Source organism: Mus caroli, chromosome 17 (assembly GCF_900094665.2).
Source record: "Mus caroli chromosome 17, CAROLI_EIJ_v1.1, whole genome shotgun sequence".
NCBI classification, from domain to species: domain Eukaryota; kingdom Metazoa; phylum Chordata; class Mammalia; order Rodentia; family Muridae; genus Mus; species Mus caroli.
Genome location: NC_034586.1, coordinates 42,930,886 through 42,956,438, shown reverse-complemented (window position 1 = coordinate 42,956,438; position 25,553 = coordinate 42,930,886). Strand labels below are relative to the sequence as shown.

At 46.9% G+C, this 25,553-nt stretch overlaps 1 protein-coding gene and 1 non-coding gene across 2 annotated transcripts in view; one reads left to right on the top strand and one right to left on the bottom strand.

The window, feature by feature from the left end:
- Positions 1 to 167: 167 nt before the first annotated feature.
- The window catches only part of Xpo5 (exportin 5), a 41,439-nt gene continuing 16,053 nt past the window's right edge, over positions 168 to 25,553 (bottom strand). Inside the window, exons 9-32 of the mRNA XM_021185944.2 lie at positions 25,169 to 25,268; positions 24,048 to 24,131; positions 23,159 to 23,284; positions 21,741 to 21,831; positions 21,118 to 21,246; positions 19,787 to 19,917; positions 17,356 to 17,511; positions 16,057 to 16,098; positions 15,527 to 15,616; positions 14,609 to 14,808; positions 13,086 to 13,185; positions 12,119 to 12,300; positions 8,598 to 8,698; positions 7,863 to 7,959; positions 7,299 to 7,435; positions 6,285 to 6,382; positions 4,977 to 5,023; positions 4,442 to 4,539; positions 3,869 to 3,931; positions 3,203 to 3,285; positions 2,775 to 2,882; positions 2,120 to 2,257; positions 1,783 to 1,947; positions 168 to 1,656 (exon numbers count right to left, since the gene is read on the bottom strand). Coding sequence (XP_021041603.1) covers positions 1,519 to 1,656; positions 1,783 to 1,947; positions 2,120 to 2,257; positions 2,775 to 2,882; positions 3,203 to 3,285; positions 3,869 to 3,931; positions 4,442 to 4,539; positions 4,977 to 5,023; positions 6,285 to 6,382; positions 7,299 to 7,435; positions 7,863 to 7,959; positions 8,598 to 8,698; positions 12,119 to 12,300; positions 13,086 to 13,185; positions 14,609 to 14,808; positions 15,527 to 15,616; positions 16,057 to 16,098; positions 17,356 to 17,511; positions 19,787 to 19,917; positions 21,118 to 21,246; positions 21,741 to 21,831; positions 23,159 to 23,284; positions 24,048 to 24,131; positions 25,169 to 25,268 — 2,704 coding nt within the window. The 3' untranslated portion in view covers positions 168 to 1,518. The remainder of the gene's footprint in view (positions 1,657 to 1,782; positions 1,948 to 2,119; positions 2,258 to 2,774; positions 2,883 to 3,202; positions 3,286 to 3,868; positions 3,932 to 4,441; positions 4,540 to 4,976; positions 5,024 to 6,284; positions 6,383 to 7,298; positions 7,436 to 7,862; positions 7,960 to 8,597; positions 8,699 to 12,118; positions 12,301 to 13,085; positions 13,186 to 14,608; positions 14,809 to 15,526; positions 15,617 to 16,056; positions 16,099 to 17,355; positions 17,512 to 19,786; positions 19,918 to 21,117; positions 21,247 to 21,740; positions 21,832 to 23,158; positions 23,285 to 24,047; positions 24,132 to 25,168; positions 25,269 to 25,553) is intronic.
- Positions 9,688 to 9,794, top strand: LOC115029813. The gene has a single exon (XR_003835371.1). It is a non-coding gene; the product is annotated as a U6 spliceosomal RNA (small nuclear RNA).

The following is a 25,553-nucleotide window of genomic DNA, read 5'->3' as shown; positions in this document are numbered from 1 at the left end:
ACTCACTTTGTAGACCAGGCTTGCCTCGAACTCAGAAATCCGCCTGCCTCTGCCTCCCAAGTGCTGGGATTAAAGGCGTGCGCCACCACGCCCGGCTTGATTAGTACCCTTAACAGGGTGCTTGGTTGGAAAAGTCACTGGTTTGAAAAAGGAAAATAGGGCCCTTCTGTATGAAACAGATTTTTACTGACATGCAGATGTACTTTAGTTAGCATTTCTACAAAAGGTTCTATAAACAATAGAAAATTTCTAGCATGAAGTCATAGGATGTTAAAAATATTACAACATAATAAATACAACTACATCCTCCACAGCCCTAAGCAGACAGGAGCGGCAGCTATGAGTGTGGAGGGCAATACTGAGCTCACCTTTGCAACCTGCAGATCCCAAGCACCAGGCAGGAGGACAACGGCCTTGTGCAGCTGTAGAGTGGACAGTGACCTCAATTCTAGTTGCTATTTCCCAGCTCTGTCTTTGCAACTTTACTATGCATGACTGTGTCCCACACTAGGTCAAAGTTGGGGCTGGATGGACAGTGGGCGTGCCAGCATCCAGAGACACAGGTCAAATCTGCCTGTCATAATAGGCAGGACTAGGTCTCACCCATCTTGCTCTGTTTGCTTTGTGCCCTTCCCAGGGACCTTAAGGACTGAAAAGTGTTGGCTCTGACTGGAACACTTTTAGAAATGACCCTTGAGAAGAGAGTCTTCGGAAGCTTAAGAGACCACTGAGATTTCCAAGGCACCTGGACTCAGCTGTCCCAGGAGGGACAGTGGCTGCTTAGCTAGCTTGTCAGAAGCCTACCTGGTCTGGATTACTTCTGTATGGTTGGTGTCATCAGACACTGGGGAAACCCTCGAGGGTCAATCATAGAAAGGCAAGATGTCTACTCTAAGGACCAGAGTGTTAGACTGGATTCTGTTTAGCTCTTGTTCCCAGTACGCTCAGACTTAGCAATAGCTCTGTACCATGGGTCCCCAAGTGGCCAGATTCTTGCTTTAGACTGAGAAAACTGGCCATTTATGGGTCAGCATGTAGCACCTAGGCCAGACATGCCCCTGGGAGTGGAGAAGGATCCCTGTTAGCCCAGCAGCAAGGGGCTCAAGTGGGACCCTTGTAGTCCAAAAGAAAGCAGCTGAGACCTTGCACACCTTGCACACACGGTCAGTGGGTTGGGCACAGCACCCCAGTTCTTCTGTCTGTCTGTCTGCACTGCTGCAGCTGCTCTGGGGAGAGGCCCTTGTGCTCTAGCTTTTCCTGGAAAAGCCCAGACTGCCAGCTGGCTGCCAGCTCCCGCCACCTCTCTGGAATGGCGTAGGTCCCAACACCCTGCACTCTAGTAGGATGACCTGGGTCTTCCCGCAGGACCCACTCTACTCCAGCTTGACCCAGATCTGAGCTGCTCCAGGCTGACTCGGTGGAAAGTGAGGCGGCAGTGCGAGGAGGGCCTAGAGATTAGCTACACGGGGGAAGAAGAGATGACAACCGAGGCCGGAGAAGGATGCCCAAAAGCTTGATTCAGGGTTCAAAGATGGTGGCCAGTCCACCCTCCTCACTGTCCAGCACTTCTGTCTCCAGCATTGGTTTGGGTTTTTTGAAAAGCCAGGGAAGGTTCTTAATGTGAACTTCTTTTCGGAACTGTTCTCCCAAGGGTTTCTGAAGAAAACAAGAAAGAAAACTGATGCTGAGTGACTAGTAGTTGGTTTTGAGTTTACCCACAACAGTCATAGACAACAAGCAATGGTGTGGGACTGCACACCCTAACAGGGATGCGTGACTTACCCCAATGCAGCCAGCGATTAGACGTTTGAAGTGGTCCTTCCGTCGTTTATCAGCTGCTTTTTGAAGGGAGGGGTTTAAAAGCTTGCAGTCAAATTGGTCCAGAGACTCCTTGTTTATTTCAGGGATCTGCTCCATTACTGCTCTTATCTCTAGGTACCTGGGGCGCTGGTTAAATGAGGATAAATTCACTGGCTGTAGGCTTGGCTTGTCACCTTCCTCATTCCACGCCACACCCACCTCTGAGGGGCAGCACAAGCAGTGTGGCAGATGCCACGGCTCAGGATCCTGGGAGCAAGGTGAAGTGAAGCAGCCATGCTGCCAGCCTCCCTCTACTCACCAGCGCCTCGTATATCTGGAAGGCCAAGTGGACCAGGGAAGCCATGCACCCGTCGTGCTGCCCGTGCATCTGCAGTCCTTTCAGCACGCTGGTGAAAAGCCAAGTGACAGCGTCTGCGAGCAGGGTCCCAGACATCACCTGGGAAGACAGCCGTACTCAGGAGCCACAGGAACCTTGCAAGGGCCCACCGCCAGTCCTCTCACTTGCTCCTTCCACTAGCCTAACTTCCCCCTTCTGAGAGGCCAGGAGAGGGCTGGTTGCGATGGAGTCAGAGTCAGCAGGGCAAACCTTTATTGTAACCCTCGCCCCGGGTCTGACCTGTGCTCTCTGCCATGCTTTACCGTCATGGACGGAAACCCTGACACCCCCAGTTGAGCTAGTCTCTGTCAGATGAACAGCGTCACAGTAGTACAAAAGTAACTCACAGGATCTCAGCTGCTAAGAAGACTGAGGCAGGCTGGCAAGGTCAAGGCTCACCTGGGGATGGAGTAGTGAGCTAAGGGCTAGCTTGGGAAACTTGGTCAGACCTGTCTGTCCCTCAAAATAGAAAGGGCAGGGGACTTAGGGCTGCAGCTCAGTTAGTGCTTGCCTAGCATGCTTGTTGCCTGAGGTCCATCCGCCAACCCCCTCAAAGAAATAAGGTGAGTAAACAAACCTGTTTGAGGAGGGGCCAGCAGAGCTGTGTGGTAGCCCTCTGGCAAGACAGCGTGTCCTTCCAGGTCAGAGAATTAAATGCTGTGATTAGCAGTGCTGTGCAGACATCCTGTGCAGGAAAGAAGGAAGATAGCGATGGGAATGAATGTGCCACCTCTGACTGCCTCATGTACTACCTCAGCTCTTTAGTTCCAGCAGCCAACTTGGGCTGCATAGTGAGTTCCAGGCCAGACAGGGCTATACAGAGAAAAAACAACAAAAAACCCCAAAAACCAAAAAACAACAAAACGGGTGGGGGAGGTGGATAGCTGTATTTGGGACAAAAAAAAGCTCAGGCCTACAGAGGCCAAATACCAGGACTCTGCAGCTACGTACTTGTGCATTTACTGAGAGCAAGGAGAGCAGGGGCTGGATGCGAGTGGTACCCACCTCGTGCTTCATGAGGCATTTGCCCAGGTCTGTGAGCTCCACCACAGACGAGGGGGCTACTTCAGTGGCCATCATCTCTTCATCTGTAAACAATGCAGAACATTAAGCACCCCTCCCCCCTTTTTCATCAGGGAGGAATACCTGCACTGAAGGTCCTGGCTAGCTGGTATTGAGCGGAGCTACACAGCCCTCTACCCGCCAAGGCTTTCAACGCCTTTGAGCGACACACCGAGATATAGATATGGATGGTGCCCGGAGCACTACAGGAGCCTCTGGGTGATGAGTGGCTGAGGACACTAGGGTATGTCACACTCGAGTGCTCATGCTACCAGGCATGGACCCCGTTACCAGAGGTCAGAAGGAGTAGCACAGCTGCCTTATGACAGCCTACAGCAGGGGGACAGGCAAGGAAGAAGAAACAGTGCAGGGAGCTGAACTAAAAGCATTGCCAAGGAAGAGATGACAGGTGCTTGGGGATGTGTTTGCAGACTGGACATGCAGACCTCTCAGAGGAGATAACACTGGAGCAGAGAGCGGATGAGCGATCTGAGGGTCATGTCACGGCAGAAGAAAACTACTTGGACAGAGGAAACAGCAAGTGGGGCAGCACGAGACTGTAGATGGATCCCGTCTCTCTGAGGGCTGAGCCACAGCTCGCTCACTCACCATCTCCATCCGCAGTGGGAGCGGCAGTGTGGTCGGCAGTCTTCTTTGACACACAGCAAGCCACTAGGAGAGAACAGTTGACTAGGCTAGGAGAAGGTCCTAGCCACCCACCCAACAACAGCTGCCTCTCACCAGCTGATCTCAGTGGGATGAAAGCTGGTGGGAAGATACTGTTCACAGAATAAAGTCAGCTTCACCAATAGAAGGTGGTATTCTGAGGACCCCAACCAGACTGTGGGTCCCTTCTTCAGTTAGTTAGCTAGGGGGACATTACAGACTCCTGAGAATAAATGACCAGGGAAGGTCACTGATACATTCCCAACCACTTTGGACTGACAATAAATGACTAGTATTAAATTTGTCAACATTTCTGAACATTGCAATTTATGTCCATGTCTAAGAATTCACCCTTTTCCTCTCTTTATCAACCTAGAAACTTATTGCCCAACATTAATTCCAATTCTCATTTTGGATCCCTCTCCTATTTGGTGTCCTACGGTTCTGTCTGGGTGGTGCCTTGTCACCCTCAGGTGGCCGAGTGTGCGGCTCCCCAGGTCCCCACAAGTCACTTACTGATTAGGTCCATGGCTTCTCGGGTGAGCATCCTCACCAGCTGTTCCTCGAGCATTTCCTGAGACTCGGGGTTGTCCTCTGCAATCTCATCTTCTCCACTGCAGAACGGAGACCCAGGGGACACATTCCGTGGGAGAGCAAAAGCACCAAGGACGAGTAGAGTGGTGACCCCCCCCGCCCCCCCTCCCCTCGGCCATTTCTCCCCCCAGGTCTGAGTTCTGAAGGGTTATCAGGGACCAACAGCAGTCCACTTAAAGACACTGTCTCTTGCGAGTCTGCCTGGCTGGAATAATGGAGGGCTCAGGATCAACATCCAGCCTGGGGAGGGGAAAGGGCCCACAGAAAGGCTCAATTCCTTACCAGGTCGCTCACTGGTAACAGCCTGTCCAGACAAACTGCCTCCATCTAAGCCGGAAATGGTTCTAAACCACTGCTATGCTAGCTCTAGGATAGTCAGAGCCCTGCCCCCCCCCCTTTCCCCACCTGAAGCTGGCTGCTGGCTGACCCACCACCCACCAGGGAGGACATTGCTTACCACAGGATGCTCCTCTGGTTGATGACATGCCACTTCTGGGAGAGCCTCTGGGGAGACAAGACAAGGGCTGGAGTGCTGAGGCTGCGGACGTGGTGTTGAGGCCTACTACCAATTTTCTTACTCTAGAGCCTAGGCTGTCAAGAACTCACTACAAATCCGAGGCTTGCCTGAACTGATGCAGTGATCCTCCTGTCGCAGCATCCTTAGTGCTGGGATTGTAGCTACTAATGTGCACTTTAGGCAGAATTAATTAATCAGAAAGAAACTCCCTATGTCAACCTAAAGACATTTTCTGAACTGTTAACTAAATTGTATCAAGGCCCAAATATGAAAAATGGAATCTAAGCCAGGCAGTAGTGGCGTATGCCTTTAATCCCAGCATTTGGGAGGCAGAGGCAGGTGGATTTCTGAGTTCGAGGCCAGCCTGGTCTACAAAGTGAGTTCCAGGACAGCCAGGGCTACACAGAAAAATGCTGACTCCAAACCAAACCAAACCAAACCAAACCAAACCAAACCAAACCAACCAACCAACCAAAAGATTCTAAAATAGGAACTTTAATTAATGTTGGCACTAACTTTTGATTTGGTCAAAACAGGAAAAAGAGCAATGTTGGACACAGACATCAATTTTCTATGCTTAGAAGTGTTGGTGACGTCAGTACTTGGTTATTAATTGCCAATCCAAGGGATTCGGGGGTGTGTCAGTCACCTTCTTCTAAAGTCTCCCTAGCCCTGACAGACCAAACACAGTGAAAAGAAGGCCCGGTTTCTGTAACCTTCCTCTGCTGATTGACAAGGGCAGCATGCCAGCAATCTCTGATAAAACAGATTAACACTACTGAGAAGTTCTGGGTCTCTCTGGAAACATCTGATCTCCATCGAGCTGACTACTGCCTCATCCCACAGCCGTGAACAGACCCAGGGAAAAGAGTCCCTTGACCGTCTCTCCCTGTCACAGGAAGACAGAAGCACAATTTGCACTTGAAGGCACCCACGGCAGCGAGGAGCGTGTGCACACGTGTGTTGAGGCTGGAGACAGGTATCAACTATCTTCCTTTATCAGTCTTCAGCATGTTTTCTGAATCACCCTGGACCTGGAGCTTATCAATTAGCACAACTCTGTTGGGCATAAGAGCTCCTGTGCTGAGGTTACAGATGTGTGGCGCCACAGCTGGCTTCCATGTGTCTTTTGGAGACCTACATTCATGCCATTATGCTTGTGGGCTCTTTATAGACTGAGCCATCTCCCCAGCCTGGAGTACGTGTTTAAGAGTGAGTTCTCTTTGCCCCTTCCCCACCCTCACTTACCATGTGGAGGTAGGTGAAGAGAGGTCCAAGGATGGGAGATATCAGGGTTTCATAGTGTTCTGGGGGGCAGAAGAGCACGAGGGGCTTCACGAAGACACGTGCTACCCTGAGTTAAGGAGGTTCGGCACCAGAGCAGACCGCTCTCTCTCTAGTCACCAGGCTGCACTACTGGGCAGTCTACGATAGGGTGTTCAAGACGCCAAGAATGTCCTATGTTAATAGGAAAACCCCCTCATATGCTTGTCCAAGAATCCCATGCTGCACAAATGCTCAATTCTTTCGTGTTTCAGCTTAACGGACTTTTCTGTTAGTTGTACAACCCAGGCAGGGGCTGCTGAAGAGAAGACTTAAAGACATCCTACACAAAAGGCTCTGAAAGATGATGAAATCTTGAGTGTTCTTTTTAAAAGAAAGCACACAGCTGGTTGTACCAGCCTTCATTTGTAGCTCCAGCTTCCCAGGAGGCCGAGGAAGGCCGTCACCTGAGCCCAGGATCTCCAGGTTAGCCGGGAGAACAGTGAGATTGTCACTCAAAACAAAAACAAAATAAATCCAGGAGTGGTAGCACCCAACACTCAGCAGGCAGAGGCCACAGAGAGATCCTGTCTCAAAACCCCAAAATAAGTAAATTAAAAACCCCAGCTGGTGGTGTATGCACAGAACCCAGCATTTAGGAAGTTAAGGCAGGAGGGCAGCATGTGTAGGGCTAGCCTAGATTATCTATAGAGAGTTCCCGGCAAACACGAACCAACCAAAAGGAAGCACTAAATAAATTGTAGGAAAGGAAATCAACTTGATATGTCTAAGTAGGAAGACAATAGTAATTTATCTCCAGAGAGGAGCTCTGAGGGTTTGTAAGAGAGCCCCCTCCCTTCCTGTTTTCCCTATCGTACCCTTTCTGCTGGAGTCCTGCTGCACTGACGCCCACCGTCCCACCGGTTAGGTCTCCCTCCCTCTCACTCCTGTCTCTAGTTTTCTGGCCTTCTGGGTTATTCAGGGCCATTTCAAGGATATGAAGCATAGATCTAAGCCGGAAGTCAGGAATATTGTTCAAGTTGACGAAAGCTGATCCAAGGAGCTGGGAAGCAAGGTCCTCCACAGTGTAGAAGTCTTGCTGCATGGAAGGGCCCGCCTTCCCCAGGATATGGTAACTGTAAGGCAGAGTCACCGGGTTAATGTTAATACTCACACGGAAGGCTGCAGCTTACTGTGGTGTGCACGTGCTGAGCTCACTGAGCTGCACAACCAGGACAGGACCTGCCGAGTCGCCTCCCGCTGACCCCCCGGAGAAAGGGGCGAGGAGCACTGAGGTCAGAGCAGAGGCAATCACTTCTCGCACCAGCACTGACACAGCAGGCACAAACTTCAAGTCGCAGCCAGGACGGAGGTGACTACGAAAATCAAGGTGCAATGTGGGACAACAGGTTGCTCCCTTAGAAGGAACACTACCACCAACTTCCCCTCTAACGGTTGTCGCATGGCACCTCTACACTAGAATCCTCGGTCAAGTCTCTGTGGAGCACCCCTACAACATGACTGGTCTAGTGTGGGAGCATGGGCAGTGTGCTGTGCCTTTACCAGTTTTCATAGAGAATGCCGAAGAACCGCTGCATCCTCTCCAAAGTGGTTCTATAGACAGGGTGGTCGTTGAATTCCAAGAGAGGCTGAGGTAATCCTACAAACAAAACATGGGTTGAGAACACGCTTTCCTCAAAGAGCCAACACCCATGAGCAGGCAGATATGTCTGTGAACATGTGTACTATACCACAAAGCAGGTGGCCATATATTCTAGTCGGTAGAGTACTAAAACCATTGTGAAGTTGTCACACCTTTCTCCCCTCCCGTCTCTCTGCAAATGGGTATGAGACCCAGGGCCAGGCACATGCTAGTTAAGCTACAACCAACCCAGTATCTCCCCTGCATCTGGCATAGTTAGCTTTCATTAGTCCTTCAAGAAGGAACTTCCCAGATAAACAGGTTAGGCCACCAAATTGACACTCTCCCAAGGACCTGACTCTTTCCTTCATAGCAGATACCACATTTAAGATTATTTTGCCATTTCTGTCTTTCCCAAAGGTAAAAATGAGTGATTCTATCAGGGTAAACATTGATAGACAGAGTTCTCCCGCCCAGCACTATCTGCACACTAACTAAAGAAGAGGTCTCTAGGGAAGCCGCTGGGAAGACTCGCTAGGTCCCCTGAAGGAGCTGGACGGAGCTCTCCCGGACGGAGGAGGAGTTCCACAGAGCACTTCCTGACACCCGCTCATGGGAGAGCAGAAGGAACCTGAGAGGAGCTGAAGCCTTCTTACCTAATATTGCCGTTTTTTCAGATTCAACTATATCCAGAGCCTTGGTGAAGGGTTCTGCCATTTTGGTTAGCATTTCCGGTGTATATAAAGTATTATGGGTTCTGAAAGAAATAAGGATGTTATGTAGACATCTGGCTAGTCTTTCATATATATCTCTGAGAACTCTGTGCTCCCAACTAACACTATAAACGCCCCGGCTCACCAAGCAGACCAGTAACAGGGTCTGTTACTAGTGGCCTGTCTAGAACACAGACAGCTGACCGTATTTCTCCAGGAAAAGTAATCTCACACTGAGACAGGAAACAGGTAAGTTTAAGGTCAACCTGACTGCATAGCAAGGCTCTCAGAAAAATAAAAACCAAACTGCACTCAGCACAATTTACAGTATTTTGCTTTCTGAAACAAAATTCTCTCAGAACTTTGGGATGGTGGTAATACTATAAAATAATGTCTGATATAATTACTTGAATGAATTTAAACTTGACTCTAAGCAAATGAGCCATAATTCCCCCCCCCCTCTTTTTTTTTTAAAGAAGAGGAGGTTTTGGGGCTGTCTTGCTGGTTCAGTGGTTAAAAACACTGGCTGTTCTTCCAGAGGACCTGGGTCCGCTTCCTAGCACCCACACGGCAGCTCACACCTGTCTGTGACTCCAGTTCCAGGGGATCTGACAACTTCACACAGGTATACATGCAGTAAAAACACCAATGCACATAAAATAAAAATAAGTAAATCTTAAAAAAAAAAAAAAAAAAAAGAAAAAAAAAGGGACAAGGACAAGGTCTTGAATTTGTAGACCAAACTGGCCGTGACCCCACAGATACCAGCCTGACTAGTTTTAAAGGCACGTGAAACACGCCCATTTGTTTTGGGTTTTTCTGAGACAATGTTTTGTGCCCAAGAGTCTCCCGCTTTAGCCTCAAGTGATCTGATTATATGTGCTGGAAATGGCTTTGCAGTATACCTGCCTGCTGTTTTTACTATTAATTAAATGTGATCATAAAAACAAATAAACAAACAAACAAATACCCTAGGCTGGGTATGGTGACGGTTGGGAAGTAGAAGGTCGCAGTGAGTTAAAGACCAGCCTGGGTGCTCGTTTCAGCAGCACATATACTAAAATTGGGACGATACAGAGAAGATTAACATGGCCCCTGCACAAGGATGACACACAAATTCGTGAAGCATTCCATATTTTTAGGAAGACCAACATGTGGATACTTCATTCCTCCCTACAATACGGAATAAAATATCCATGGAAGGAGTTGCAGAGACAAAGTTTGGAGCTAAGACGAAAGGATGGACCATCCAGAGATTGCCCCACCCGGGAGTCCACCCCATAATCAGCTACCAAACGGAGACACTATTGCAATATGCCAGCAAGATTTTGCTGAAAAGACCCTGATATAGCTGTCTCCTGTGAGGCTTTGCCAGTGCCTGGCAAATACAGAAGTGGATGCTCACAGTCATCTATAGGATGGAACACAGGGCTCCCAATATAGGAGCTAGAGAAAGTATTCAAGAACTGATGGGGTCTGCAACCTTTTAGGTGGAACAACAATACGAACTAATCAGTACCCCCATAGCTCATGTCTCTAGCTGCATATGTAGCAGAAGATGGCCTAGTCTGCCATCATTGAGAAGAGAGGCCCCTTGGTCTTGCAAACTTTATATGCCCCAGTACAGGGGAACGCCAGGGCCAAGAAGTGGGAGTGAGGGTAGGGGAGCATGGAGAGGGGAGGGTATGGGGGACTTTCGGGATAGCATTTTAAGTGTAAATGAAGAAAATATCTAATAAAAAAGAAGTGGGGAAAAAAACAGAATAAATTGGCCTCTGTGATAATAACACAAAGTAATAAAAGTCTGTAAACATGCAAAAAAAAACAAAAAACAAAAACAAAAACAAAAAAAGACCCAGCCTGGATTACCAAGAATAAAATCTACTAGCCCAAAACATAATTAAAAACAGAAAAGGGGAGATGGCTTAGAGAGCAAAATGCTTGCTATGCCAGCATGTGCCCAGCAGTGCTGAGTGTACAGAAATAGACACAACCAAGGATTCTCTGGTCAGCCAGTCTCGCCAAACTTCCAGGTGTACGTTCAAGTCGAAGACTGTGTCTCAAATAATAAGGCAGAGAATTAACAATGGAGAGATACCCTGACCTCCGTCTCTGGCTTCTGCATGCACCCCTTGTCAGTGCACCCCCGCCCCCAACCCCACCAAGGGCTGGCAGTTCAAAAGCAACAAAAAGAAAGAACCAAAAACTTTCCATCACTCCTGTATACTGTTGCTGGGAGCATGCTCATTACAGCCACATCTGAAAGCTGCCCTGGCCAGGAAAACTTTCAGATGAGGCTGTAATGAGCATGCCTACAAGTCAGGATTTCTACCCTCCCGTGTATAACCAACAAGATTATGCAAATATCTTACAAGTACACTTCCAAGATCCTGAGAGTAGCTTATTATTAAATTTACTGTATGCATGTTATTAAAATTCTGTCCAAAAATCCACCAGGATCAATAAGAAACAGCACAGCCACATAGCAGAATAGCACATAGACAGGAAGAAGAAACAGACCCAGCTACACATAACTCAGATGGCTCCCACACCATGATGTTGAGCAATAGAAGTCAGAGACCAAGGGCTGCATGTTTTTTAAATGTTTCACTTCTATAAAGTTTAAAAGTATCAACAAGCCTAGCCTGAGCACCTCTCATGTGAGCAGGTCAGTTCCTGTGACCTACGGTGACGCTGTTGACTCTTCCATGTGTACATGAAACTCCCAGGTAGCTTGTTAACATTTACAGTCTGCAGTGTGTCCCTAATTCTGATTTTTAAGCAAGGGTTCAGGTACATGCTGATGCCACAGGTCTCACAGTGAAGCCTGCACAAACTGAGGTGACAGACATACTGCTCTCCTCTGGCTTGCTGAGCCATTGGATGCTTGGCCTACATGAGTTCAGTCATTGGTGAGAAATTCTACAAGTGCACATGGACACCATCTGGAGAAACACTACTACAGAAACCAACTGTCCCGCTCCCAACAAGCCGTTTCCTTCCTAGTAAAAATGTAGACAAAATAACCTTAAAAGCAGGTATAAGCTATAAGGAAATAAGAAAGGGCTGGGATGTACCTCAGTGGTACACTGTGGCCTCGGATGCACAAGGCCCATGTCAGTCTCCAGCAAACCAGCAATAAAAAAACTGCGCACGCCTTTAATCCCAGCACTTGAGATGCAGAGGCAGGCCGATCTTGAGTTTGAGGCCAGCCTGGTCTACAGAGTGAGTTCCAGGATAGTCAAGGCTACACAGAGAGGCCCTGTCTTGAAAACCAAAATAGGATACGACAACACTATTATGCCTATGGAGAGAGCACACCTCACACAGGGAGGCCAACTGTCCTTAGAAAGAAGAACCTCCCTCTCAAAAGACTCAGGACCTAATCCCATACCACTAGTGCAATGAGAAATAAAAGATCAAACTTTTGAGATTCTTAAGAACAAAGAAGATCTCTGACTCACCTTACAAGGGCAAGCAAGTTGTCGAGAAGTCTGAGGATGTGCTCTGTGCAGGGGTTGCGGAAGATGGGATTCCCGCTGGGTGTGTAGCCCACCACAAAGCCCCCAGCTTTGGCTTCTTCTAGGTCGGAAGGCCAGCTAGTGCGTCTCATAACCCCCAGGATGCTGTACACACAAAAGCTCATCTAGAGAGAAGAAGGAAAAACACAGCAGGGATAAGGGGAGAGCACTGAGACACACATGCAGGGGGTCAGTGCAGTGTCACCGACAGAGACGGGGAAGAAACCTGTGTCTCCCACCCCAGCAAGACCTCAGTCCTTGTCCTTATGGTCCAGTCCAAGGGAGGTCTTCTCACTGCCGTTTGTCAGGGCCGTAGTAGGAAGCTCAGGGAGCTTCCTTCTCATTAGGATGTCTTTCCAGGGCTTTAGTGACCCTGGGGTAGGGGTGGCTTGGATGAGCTCCACCACCAAGTATTTAAACTGCCATTTTTTTTTTACCTGACCCTCCATCCGGGACTCCACAGCCTGCATCCTAACCCCCAACCCCTCATGCCAGGCTGGTCACGTGTCTTTCACCGTAGTGGCTTCTCTGAGCACCGATGCACTGGAAAGCCTCAGGGTCTCAAGATTTGGCCATCACCTAGGACTTCACATGCCAGCGAGCAATAGCAGGGGGGACTCACCCTGCCACCAAGTCTGACCTACTTCCTCATTACACCTCCAGTCTTCCGAGCTACTTAGGGATCCTTAAAGCCAAAATAATGACTTCATAGAAAAGACCATGTGCTCTGTTGTGAGAACTAACTCAAGAATTCAAGACTAAAGAAGAAAAGAAAGGAGAAGCTTAGGGCAGGAGAGACTCTTGGGTCTCTCACCAGTACAGACAAAACAAATCTGAGAAACTTGATCAATGAAACACCCTAACTCCTGCCCGTGGCCAGTGAAACTTCCCATTCCCAGGAGAGTCTTACTCGTGCACGGTTCAAGCCACATGGATCCTCCACAGCTGGGTCACAGCTTTTCAGATCAGCACCCACATAGGCAATAAAGGCGTCAATATCTGACAGCGCTCTGAAGGGAGGGGAAGAAGAAAAGTTCCATCATGATCTTTGTTTAGACAGAGATTTACTCTATTTTCAGCTAAGTGTATGTGCATGTCTGTGTGGGGTATGTATATGAGTGCAGGTGACCTCGGAGGCCAAAAGAGACCACGGGTCTCCTGGAGCTTGTTACAAGCGGCTGTGAGCAAGTCAGCCTGGTGTTGGGCACTAAACTCTGGTTGTCTGAAAAAGCAGTAAGCTTTATTAACCACTAAAACATCCCTCCAGCCCCTACATTATGATTTAAATATAAGAAAATTGGGGGAATGTGTGCTTGCATCTATGTATGTCTGTGCACCACACAGCGCACAGTGCTTAGTTCCTCAGAGACCAGAAAAGGGCTCTGGATTCCTTGGGGCTGGAGTTACAAATGGTAGTGAGCTACAATGTAGGTGCTTGAAACTAGATGAACCTGGGCCTCTACAAGAGCAGTAAATGCTCTTTTATCAGCTGAGACATCACTCCAGCCCTCCAAATTTTGTTGGCTCCTATGAGACAGGGTTTGGTTGACTGGGAACTCAGAGCCTGGTGTATGCCTCTGATGGCAAAGGAGTGTGCCACTGTAGCTTCTTTGAATCACGCCCTTAAGGAAGGACAGTCTCCACAACGCTAACAGCAGACCAAGGAAGCATCATCATCACAGGTTTGTAATCCCAGCACTTGAGAGGAAGAGGGCAAGGAGGAGTAGGAGTTCAAGGTCACCCTTGGCTACAGGGTTACATAGAGGCCGATCTGGGTTACAGTAGACCCAGTCTTAAGAAACTATATTAAAAAGAGTATTTGACCCCAAACAGTAGTATTTTTGCTTTTGTTGTTTTGTTTGGTTTTTGAAACAAGGTCTCACTATGTAGCTCTGGCTGTCCTAGAACTCATAGAGAGATCCATCTACCTCTGCCTCCTGAGTGCTAAGATTAAAGGTATTTGCCACTGAGCCCAGCTCAAACAGCAGTTGTTACAGTAAGAGTTTAAGCACACAAATTATAAGCTGTCATTTGAAAGTTTATGTTAACAATTCCATTCCCAAATAGCACTGTGTATTTTACAAATTAAAACAGTGACAAGACAAACAGGTTCTCTACCACGTGGACAGCACAGAAACAAGATCCACAAATCCCACTGTGATCCTTCCTAGCTGCTCTCATTCCTCTAAAGGTGAGGCTGGACTGCAAAACTGCCATGGCGTTGTGTGCCCTATGACCATGCCAGCCACCTTTGACCAGTTCTACTGCACCTCCGTAGAGTAGGGCTACATTTTCTGGGATGCGATTACGTCACTGATAGTACCAGCACAGCCCCACATCCTCACACCCCTCTGCATCTTGAAACAGCTCTGGAAACACACCAGTTCTACTCAAGTGCTGTCACACAGTCAGTGGCCCCCAAATCTCCTATACCTGCACATTTCTTCAGAAAGCCAGATGTTGACCACCGGTGCCATCAGCTCCTCTAGGAATAACTTCTGCCGCTCATAATCCTTGAATTGGTTGCTAACGAGAACCAGGGCTTCCATGAGGGCACACTTCTCCATCTGGGTCAGGAGGAGCTCATTGGAGAGGAGTTGCTTCACGTGGCTATAAAGCATGTCAAAATTGGGCTGCACAGCACAGAGAAAAAGGGCTGACTTTCAGAGAGCTGAACCAGTCAAGGATGCCAGAAAATCAAGACAGTCTAGGGGAGACTAGGGCCTATGGGCCACCACATAATAACTTTGTCCCAATGTCTGTCCTTGTCTGAATAGCATGGGACCAAGTAGGGGGCAGTTCTGTCTGGTGCTTCTCTACACTGATGTAACCGTCCATTCACCAAGATCAATTTCAAAGGAGCCTTTTAATGCAAACTAATGTGAACTTTTAAAAGAATTCCCACAAAAAATAGCTGGCATGTGCATCTGGCTTCTCTCAAAAATCAGACAACCATTTGCAATAGGAATTGAAAACATTTCATTCACACAGAAAAGAGCCATTTATCTTGAGGGACAAATTAAGTCACATTTTATGCTGTATCACTAGGTTAGTTCTCAACCCACGGGTCCTGCAAGACCCCTTTGGGGGAGTATATCAGATATCCTGCATGTCAGATATCTGCATTACAATTCTATCCGTAGAAAAATTACAGGCATGAAGTAGTAGCAATAATTTTATGGTTTGGAGTCACCACAAAGTGAAAAACTGTATTAAAAGGTTGCAGCATTAGGAAGGTAGAGAAGCACTGCTCTACATAAAAAGAGGAAGAACAGACCCACTTAAGAAAGCTACCTACAAAAGAGTAGTCACACAATGTTCTGGAGACTCAGCCAGGGTCCAGCAACTTACCAGAACAAGGTCTGGGTAGTCCCGACACATCTTGTTGATGGAGGAGCAAGCATGTCTCCTTACATTCCTGACTGCCCGAGTCCTGGGGGCCTGCAGAGAAACATTCCCCAAACTCTGTAAGTACCGCTCACTAGTGCAGCTGAAGACCATGTGACAGTCAGCCGATTCAGAGCCCATGTCTGTAGTTCTAAGGGTAAAATGAATCGGGATTCACAGTCTCCATAAACCTGTGTTCAGATCTGCCCTCAGATGCTCCAGAGGAGCATCTGCCCATCTGCTTTGCCAGCCCTTCCTTCCATACACGCAAAGTCCAGACTAAGTATGGGTGTACGGTACTCATACACAGCATATGAGAAGTTAGAACTAGGACAGGTTAAATGAATGGTCTCAGCTTTGCACGGCAGCTCTTGCCTGTGATGCTAGCCCTGGGGGTGGGGGTAGGAAGGCAGAATTTAAGGCCAGCCTGAGATACATAGTCAGACCCTGTTTCAAAACATAACCCCAAACACAATAGAGAAAAATGGTCTTACCTTACTTTCCCCAACAGATTCAAAAGTAACAAATGAAAAGAGCTGAAAGGAGAGGAAAGGCAACAGTTACTCCCTGTCTCTGGGTTACCAGGGGCTCCAGCCAGCCCTGCAAGCATAGTCTAGGCATCCACACGCTGGCAGCACAAGTGGGGAGGAAGGCCACCGGTGTTACCAGACATAATCCACTTTCTCAGATGGCTATAGGAGCCTCGAGAGCCCTAACTTTACCTCTGCACCAATTACAGAGAAAGCGGTGGGGATTACTCGAGTGATCGGTCAGTCTATGCCATCACCTGCAGCTCGGCTGAGGACAACTCTGCTCTGCGAGTCTCTGTACCCGGCCCCTCTGCACCGGCCCAAAGGGCAATTCAAGAACCCACTGGACCTTTTCTAAGGCTCAGTGAGCTTCTGTTGTGCGCAGCACGATCTTCACTTCTCTGGCAGCCCTTTCTTTTGGGATAGGCATGGTGGGGCTTCTTGCCTCTGTGCTGCCCCTTCACTGATGTTGAGGGATTCCTGGCTTGAGCCAGATACCTCCAAGTGTATATACAGATCCTATTTTCCATGGCTAAATGTATGGGCCTTTTAAAAAAAAATGTATTTAATCATTTTATGTACATGGGTGTTTGCCTGCATGTATGCCAGCATCACATGCGTTCCTGGTGACTGAGGAGACTAAAAGAAGGGAGTCAGATTCTTTGGAACTGTTGGCTGTGAGGAACCATATGGGTCCTGGGAACTGAACTCTGGTTCTTGGCAAGAAAAGAAGTGTTCTTAACCACCTCTCCAGCCCCACTGCCCTTTTAGTATTGAGATGATGCCTAAATCTTATCTCAGCACTCCCTCAAGTCTAGACATTTAATCTCCTATCATCAATACTGAGAGCTATTTGAACTGTAATGTTTTACATGAACTTCAGATGCAGTGGGGGCTCTTACCATGCACTGAATCACAAATCAGAAATCCAAAGAAGTATCCATGCTCTCTGACTCCAATTCCTATCACCAACCCTGTGGCATACTTAGGAACCTTCTTTAGCTTTCATTTCTGTTTCCTAGCACACAAGTGTATTTATTCATGCAATTCCATATGGGTAGGTACAATGTCTGTTTATGTGCCTTGTTGCCACAGTGGTACCGAACACTAAGCACAGCGTCTGATCTATATAGTACGTACTAAGTAAACCACCTAACACAAGAAAATATGCCTGCCTCTTGACCAGTTTATAACAGATACTTTCAAACAGTTATAAAAATTGACTCATATTTTAACATAAAGTTTGTAAAAGTGGGCTTATACCTTAGAGAAGACCTGGGGCAAGAACGCAGGCTTGTATGTGACAAATGGAAAGAGCGCTGAGACATTAGTGAGGACGCAGGAGAGGACGAGGGGATCCTTGATCTCAAAGTTCAAAACCAGCTGCAGCAGCTCTATCCCATCACTAACCGGGAGCTCCTGTCAGACAGAAACAATAGGAAGTCAACAGGGCTGCAGCTCAAGAACTACTACTGCATTTGGTTTGCATTGTAGGTTATAAAAATATAACAGTTAGCATAGGTTACTTCACAAAGTGCATGTGTGTACAAGCAGAAGCTGTGGTTTCTGGGAAGTGAAGTCAGAGCTTCATGTACACTAGGAAAGTGCTCACCACTGGCAATGTCTCAGCTTTGTCCCTATCCCCACAACTTTGTATCCTGAGACTGTTTGTAAGCTTGCCCAGGCTGGCCCTGAGCTCAGTCTAGAGCCCAATATGACTTTGAACATGGAGTCCTGCTTCAGGCTCCCGGGTCCTTAGGACCAGAAGCCTACTGTACTGCAACGCCCAGCTTATACACTGCTTTTGAATCACTAAATCTAAACCACTTCATCAAAAATTTCAATATGCACCACAACAGGAATATATAATTTTTTAAAAAAAGTTTCCATTTTTCTACTACAGATACATAGAGATGGATCCCTTAGCTGGAGAGCACCTCTATTTTAGGACCCAAAAGGCAGAGGCAGTAGGACTGCCACAAGTTCAAGGCCAGTCAAGCTATACAGCAAGGCTCTGTCTCAAGTAAATAAGTATATTTTCAATTAGTTAGTTCATCTGAATAAGAGATTTTGAGGAAATGGCTAAATTTGTGGTGTTAAAAGTTATATATTTCCTTTAAGATTTATTTTATGCCAGGCAGTGGTGGTGCACACCTTTAATCCCAGCACTTGGGAGGCAGAGGCAGGAAGATTTCTGAGTTCGAGGCCAGCCTGGTCTACAGTTTCAGGACAGTCAGGGTTCCACAGAGAAATCTTATCTCAAAAAACAACAACAACAAAACCCAACAACAACAACAAAAAAGATTTATTTTATTATCTTTGTGTATGTGTGTGTGTGTACACTTATGCACGTTCTAAAGCACGAGTGCACACACGTGTAAAAATAAATGCCTGCCATAGTACTAGTGTCCTAAAAGGCCTGAGGTGTCAACCCTGGAGTTGAAGTTATAAGCAGTTGAGAGCCTGTAACCAACAGGACCCAACTCAGGTCCTTGGAAAGCACAGAAAGTACTCTAGAGTACTGAACCTCCTCTCCATCCCAAATCATGCACTGTCCAATGTCAAACCATGTTCCATGTTATTTTCCTTTTCAGATAGGGCCCTGGGGTGTATGTAGCACACGTTGGCCTCAAAACAGTTGTTCTTCTACCTTTTGGGGAATTATTTAACAAGCTTTGTCTGCAGCTAGATTACACTGCTTTATAATGCTGTGAGCTCTTTGATTTACTACCAAGGGAAGCATATTGATCTTCATCGTCCCAATGTGACAAGTTCCCCCAAACAATGTCATCATCAGGTCATCGCTGCAGCTGCTGAAGCATGGTCTTCCTCGACATCCTCTGTTTCTCCTAGACTACAAACAAGTCGAGCTAATGCTACAGTGGAGAGGATAAACAAGCTTCCAGCCTTTCTAGTCAAAGAATCTCTTGGCCAAATTCTTCCACTGAAAGCAAATTAAAAAACAGAAGCTATGATGCTTCTATTTACAATGGAGGAAGAAAATGGGCAGTCTGCAAACCGTCAGACTAGGCAGCATGGCCAGAGGTGGGCTGGAGCCTGCTGCCTGCACAGCCCCGGACACAAACACACAAAGCTTCATGAAGAAAGTAAAGTAACCCTATCACATACATTCTCATCAAAGATCCATTTTGCAGGATTAGACATGTTGCCCAGGGCAGGGGCTATAGCGTAAGAAGTGGTGCTCCTCTGCCATGTGCAAGGTCCTGGATTCAATTGTCAGCAATACAGTGAGAAGAAAAGGGCCCATTATAAAACCTAGCCACAACCAGCAGGAACCTGCCCTTGATTTATCAGTTATTATTCAGGGGAGGACAGTGGCCATACAACATGAATATTATGCGTCACCTGCCATAACTGAGAGAGATGCTTTATAGAGAGTACCTCTTAATGAGATCCAAGCCCACTGGGCTCACTACAGATTTAACCTCCATGTGCCTCCTATGTACTGGAGCCCAACTGACCATTCCCTGAAAATGGACACGAAACGACGAAGGGCTGAGAGTCACAGGTCTGAGTTCTAGCTTCAGATCTCCCATTTATTACATGTTTGAACCGGAGCCTTACTATCTGAGTCTGTTTTCTCTTTTATAAGATGCACGTCCCTAAGTCTCTCTATCCAACCACAATTTACAAAAGGTCAACGTCACTCAGAGAGCACGGGAAAGTTACTTACTTCTTTGTCTAGTGTTCGAAACATCTGGTTGATCACACTTTCCAAAAAAAAAGTCATAGCTTCCCACTGCACATATGAAGGTGAGAAGATGGAGCAGAGGCCTCCCTCTCCAGTTCCAGCTGCAGAACATGCTTTTGAAACACACATGCAAATACTCATCAGTATGGTAGGATAGCAGAAGACACAAAGAGCCACAGCCGGAGTCTCCAAGACCACGTGGTAATGTGGAGGTACAGGAGCAAGTGATCTAACAGCCCCAACACAGAAGGCTCATCAGGTTGCTGCTCTGCTTCCACCTCTCCGTGAACCACCTGAATTCACTTCCAGTCAGTGTCTTGAGAATATGCACGGAAGGAAACTGTATGGCTTACTAGGCATTTGAAAAATAAGAATTGCTCCCCTCCTTAAGTGAAATCTAGGAGATCCCAAAACATTAAGATATTTGAGATCATAAGGAACTGCTCCACGCTAGGGCTGTTGCTCAGCACCGGCCTCAGGGCTTAGCATTCATTTACAAGGTCCTGTGTGGATCCCCTGGGGTTGGGGATGCTAAGGGTGGGCATGGCAACACCACACGCAACAGCTGACGGATGAGGACACTTACATCTGAGACCAGGCCAGCCTGGGATAGACAGCCTGTTACAAACACACACACACACACACACACACACACACACACACACACACACACACAGGAATTCTTAAGTTACAAGGTACTGGTTTACATTCAATAGCCTCACAGCAATTCTCAGGGCTACATCTAGAGAAATTATCTAGGGTCTAAATTAATAAACATCACCAGACTCTCCCCCTCCAAAGAAGCCACAGACAGATGCTAATAGGCTAATTTCCAACCACTGTAAAATGCTGCCATTCACTAGCTTCGTCCCGTAGCAGTTCAGGGGGGTTTCCTCAGTCAAGTGACCAGACCTTGAGAGTGGATTTACACTCCCAAGTGACTGTCACATCTCATCATTTAAATCCTCAGGGCCCTTGGGATGACCATGACCGTGGCAAGTCTTGTTCTAGTTAAATCATCCCTCCTGCCTGGTTAACCCTGCCCACTAAGCACAACACGAAAGACAGAGCAAGACAGAGATAAGGCAGACAGACAAATTTAACTGCCCGAAGCACTTGCATAGAGGTAGGAACTTTGGTTTTATGTAAAATGAGACTGTCCAAAGGCTCTGAGGTGTTTGATGTGGCAAGTCTTTGAACTGGTCCAGCTATGCCTAACCAGAGATTCCTTCTGAATCTATATACTGGCACTTGTTTAAAGCAAAAGTTAGTTCTAGACATGCAGTAATAAAAGACAAAAAGCAAAAACTAACAGTTCACAGCTCCAGTGTCAATAGAAGCTGACAGCTGATACTTGAGCCATTCTGCCGCCATCTGGAAGCTAGTCTTAGGATCCAGTCGACATACACACCTCACCACCTCTCCATGCTGGGCTCTGGAGGCTGACAAGAGAAGGGCATGAATCAACACCTAGACATGAACTCAAGCTACCATGCTGGGGCCCGGGTCTTACACTCCCGTTCTAGATCACAGTGGCTCATTATAGCTTTGTGGAATTAATGTATCCAAAAACCTTAAAAAATTACCTCTAAAAATGTCTTACCAGCTAGATCCTGCAAACAGGAAACTAACATTGACTTGCCATGTCTATGAAAGTAGGAAGCAGCTAGACAGGGCCGTGAGGGGTGTGGCTGCTATGAGAAGAGCAAAGCTCCTCACAAAGTACAGCATGCCATAGTGGTGGAAAGGAGAAATAAAATTCACGGGCTTAGAATCCACCATGCGGAAATGTACCCTTCTGCAATAAAAACCTGGAAATTAAGAGAATTGCTCTCCAGGTCTGAGGACTGCTAATAAGAAGTCTCAGGCATCACACCCAGGATTACAGCATTGGATGCCACTCTGAGAGTGCTTGGAGGAGGTTTCAGCCACTTACAGTTGAAGAAAGCATTGAAGTCCTCATCACTATCGAAATCAAATCGGGAATATTCACAGCTGGGGCTATCTGTTTTAGAAGGAAAGCCCATCTGGGAAGAGAAAGACAATCAGTGGGGACAGGGATAAGGACAGGCCGCTGAAGAGAGGACGCAGCCTCCTGCAGCTGAAGCCTAGGAGGAGCTAAGGCGCAAGAGACCACTCAGGACAGGGAGTGTAGCACACGGTCTGGCTCCCCAGTGCCAGTGCTCTCAGAGTGCTAAAAAGAGAACACAGAAAGCTGATATGATTTCTAGATTCCTCAATAACTTCCAGTGTCCATTTAGGGTCTGAGTATGAACACGGCCCCCCATAAAAGGTACTAATTTCATATAGAATAAGATGAGGGACCGGAAATTGCTTATTTCATTATGTACTGAGCAAGAGAGGCTGAATATCATGGCCCACACCTACAGTCCCAGAATTTGAGAAAAGAGGCAAGATGGATCTCTCACTCTAAGTTCAAGGTGAGCTTTGTCTACATAGAGCTTCTGGGCCAGCCTGCATTACAGTAAGGCCCAGTCTAAACCAACCAAAACCAAAGCAGAAAGACCAAAACCAAAACCAAATAAAAAAAAAAAAAGAAGAAGAAGAAGAAGGGAGAGGGAGGGAGAGGGAGAGGGAGGGAGAGAGAGAGAGAGAGAGAGAGAGAGAGAGAGAGAGAGAGAGAGAGAGAGAGAGAGGAAATAAAAAGGTATTGTAAAACCATAACAAAGTTAGAACCCAGTATGTGTTAAATAAATTCTTGAGGAAACAAGAGTCCTATTGTCTGGCTTTGTACCTTACAATGAAGGGCTGGGGTGTGTTTGTATATGTGTGTGTGCGGGCATCTTGCCTAGTACACACAAAACCCAGAGGAAAGGGGATGGTGGAGAAGGGAGGGGAGCAGAGGGGAGAGAAAAGGAAGGGAGAGGAAAGGAAGAGGAAAGGAAGGGGAAGATGAACAAAAACCAAAACCGAAGGTTCTGGTAGCTCAGCTCTTCCAGATCTGAGACTCTGACACACAGCGCATGAAGAGGCGTCTGCAGAGTGAGCCCTCCCTGAGCCACACTCCTATGTGCAGCCCCACTGCCCATGACTTTCTGAAACAATCCTTAGACATTACTGCATCTTAGAGTCTACCCGATCCCACCCTCGCACATCTGCAAACACTGCTATTCCTGCTGTTACCTCCTAAGCAGCATGAGTTCTTTCCCTAGCACCTTGCTCCATACTTCATATTCCAGTGTTCTAAATTGTGGATGAACAGGTGTGACAACCACTCTGAGCTGTCTTCTTCCTCAAGAGAAGAATTCTCTTAGAGGAGGTTAGGAGAATCCACAGTGCCAGCTTCACACCCTCTCACCAGCACTCCGCACACTTAGGACTTCCATGGCTTACCTTGACCAAGTTTGTCATAGAAGCACGAAGATATTTTGGTATTACTGCTAACAGCGCCGGATCACGGGACAGAACTTCATGCCTGAAGAGGGCTCCCCACGTCATATGGGTTGAAGAGCGTAAAAACTAAACCAAAACAAAAACCTACACATCAGCTTAAGGATTTAGATATTACTTAAGCAAGACTGTCACTCAGCCTAGCAGTTATCAACAATAATTCTCCATAGGAAGATGTCACTACATTTTCAAACAACTGCAGTGCACCAGAAATGGATGACTACCTATGACATGCCAGTAAGAGAGCTGTAAGCCCTGGAGTGTGGTCAGGATATCTCTCAACTCTAGAGATTAGAAAGAGAACTAGAATCACAAAATGATAAGAAAAATATTGAATTGAATGCAGTTAATATCAAAGTAACAAAATTTACTAAACTTTTAAATTTAAATATTTTTCTTGTTCATATCATCTGGGACACACAGCCCATTGTATGGAGCACAATCAGAAAGCCACGTGTTGGGAAAAGCTGCTGACCAAGACAGTGAAGTGCTGGTGAAACAGACCCAATATTCTCTCTTTTAGAATATGCTTGTTTATTTATTCTCTGTGTCCCAACCAGAAGTCGGAGGTCATGTGCTCGCTCTCAGAAACTGGTTCTCTCTCCTGTCACCACAGACCCAGGGAGTCACACAGATTGCCAGGCTTGCACCGCAGGCGCCTTGTCCTCACTAGGCCTTCCCACTAGGTCCCTGGCAATTCTAAAGGAATCCTCCAGTCATTCCTTAGGCTCAGTGAAGTGACATTTAGACATAAGTAGGAAATTCTCCAGGCTGTAATATGTGACTTGGGTTGACCATCCTAATATTAGTAAGTTATTTGTATAAAGCTTACCTGACTTGGGTGGGTTGTGAAAGCAAGAAAAGATTCCAGGTACATTCCAAAGTTTATAGGTGTTTGTATGTTAGCATCTAAGGCCTAAAGAAAAAAAAGACCACATTAATTACCATTGAAGCAGCTGAAGAGGTGGTGGGGGTAGGGAGAATGAGTGATAATAAACAGGAAACAGAGATGACATTTAAGACTCAATGTGTTTATCCATCTGGCCTTGATCCACCACTGTTATTACAAAACTAGGAAAGCTGAGGCAGAAGCATGCTAAGTTTAAGAATAGACTAAGCTACAAAGAGATACTGACTCAAAAATTAAAAGCGCCGGGCAGTGGTGGCGCATGCCTTTAATCCCAGCACTCAGGAGGCAGAGGCAGGCAGATTTCTGAGTTCGAGAGCAGCCTGGTCTACAAAGTGAGTTCCAGGACAGCCAGGGCTATACAGAGAAACCCTGTTTCGAAAAAACCAAAAAACCAAAAAAAAAATTAAAAGCAAAGGTTATAAGGAAACATTACTTCATCAGACCTGCTCTATTTATATTTTTGTGACTCAATCTATTAAACACCATTTCAATCCAGGTGTGGTCACACACACTTTTTTTTTTTTTTAAGATTTATTTATTTATTTATTATATGTAAGTACACTACTGCTGTCCTCAGACACTCCAGAAGAGGGAGTCAGATCTCGTTACGGATGGTTGTGAGTCACCATGTGGTTGCTGGGATTTGAACTCCTGACCTTTGGAAGAGCAGGCAGGTGCTCTTACCCACTGAGCCATCTCACCAGCCCCACACACACTTTTAATCCCAGTTCTTGGGAGACAGTGGCAGGTGGATCTGAGTTTGAGGCCAATCAAGTTACATAGTGAGAGCCAAGACAAGAACTACATAGTGAGATTCTGTGTCAAGGAAGGAAGGAAGGAAGGAAGGAAGGAAGGAAGGAAACCAACAACAACCCACCTATGCACCCATATACATTTTTTTCTTGACGATGACTTAATCTATGGAATCATATGAACAAACCAGCAGAACGATGCCTCCCCAGCTCCCATCAGTGCAGTGCAAAGTGCTAACACAACTGCTACGTGAACAACTCCCCAATGCTCTCCAGAGCACACATGCTCACCAGCAGTGCACATAGCAGATTTCCCAGTGCACATAACACCTGACAAAGTCTCTTCAGGAAGAGGTAGTGTTTTTCTACCAAGCCTCCTCCATCTGCAGTCCTGTTTGAGGAAGAGAACTGTGATTAGGTTGTAGATTCCATCAACAGAAGCAAGGAGGCTTACCACCTATGAGTTCTACTGCCTGTGCCTCACCAATACAATCAAAAACCAAGTACCAGGTCAGCCCAGGCAGCAAAGGCAGATCTTTGTGAGTTCAAGGACAGCCAGGGTTATCAAGAAAAACTGTCTCGGGGCTGGTGAGATGGCTCAGTGGGTAAGAGCACCCGACTGCTCTTCCGAAGGTCCAGAGTTCAAATCCCAGCAACCACATGGTGGCTCACAACC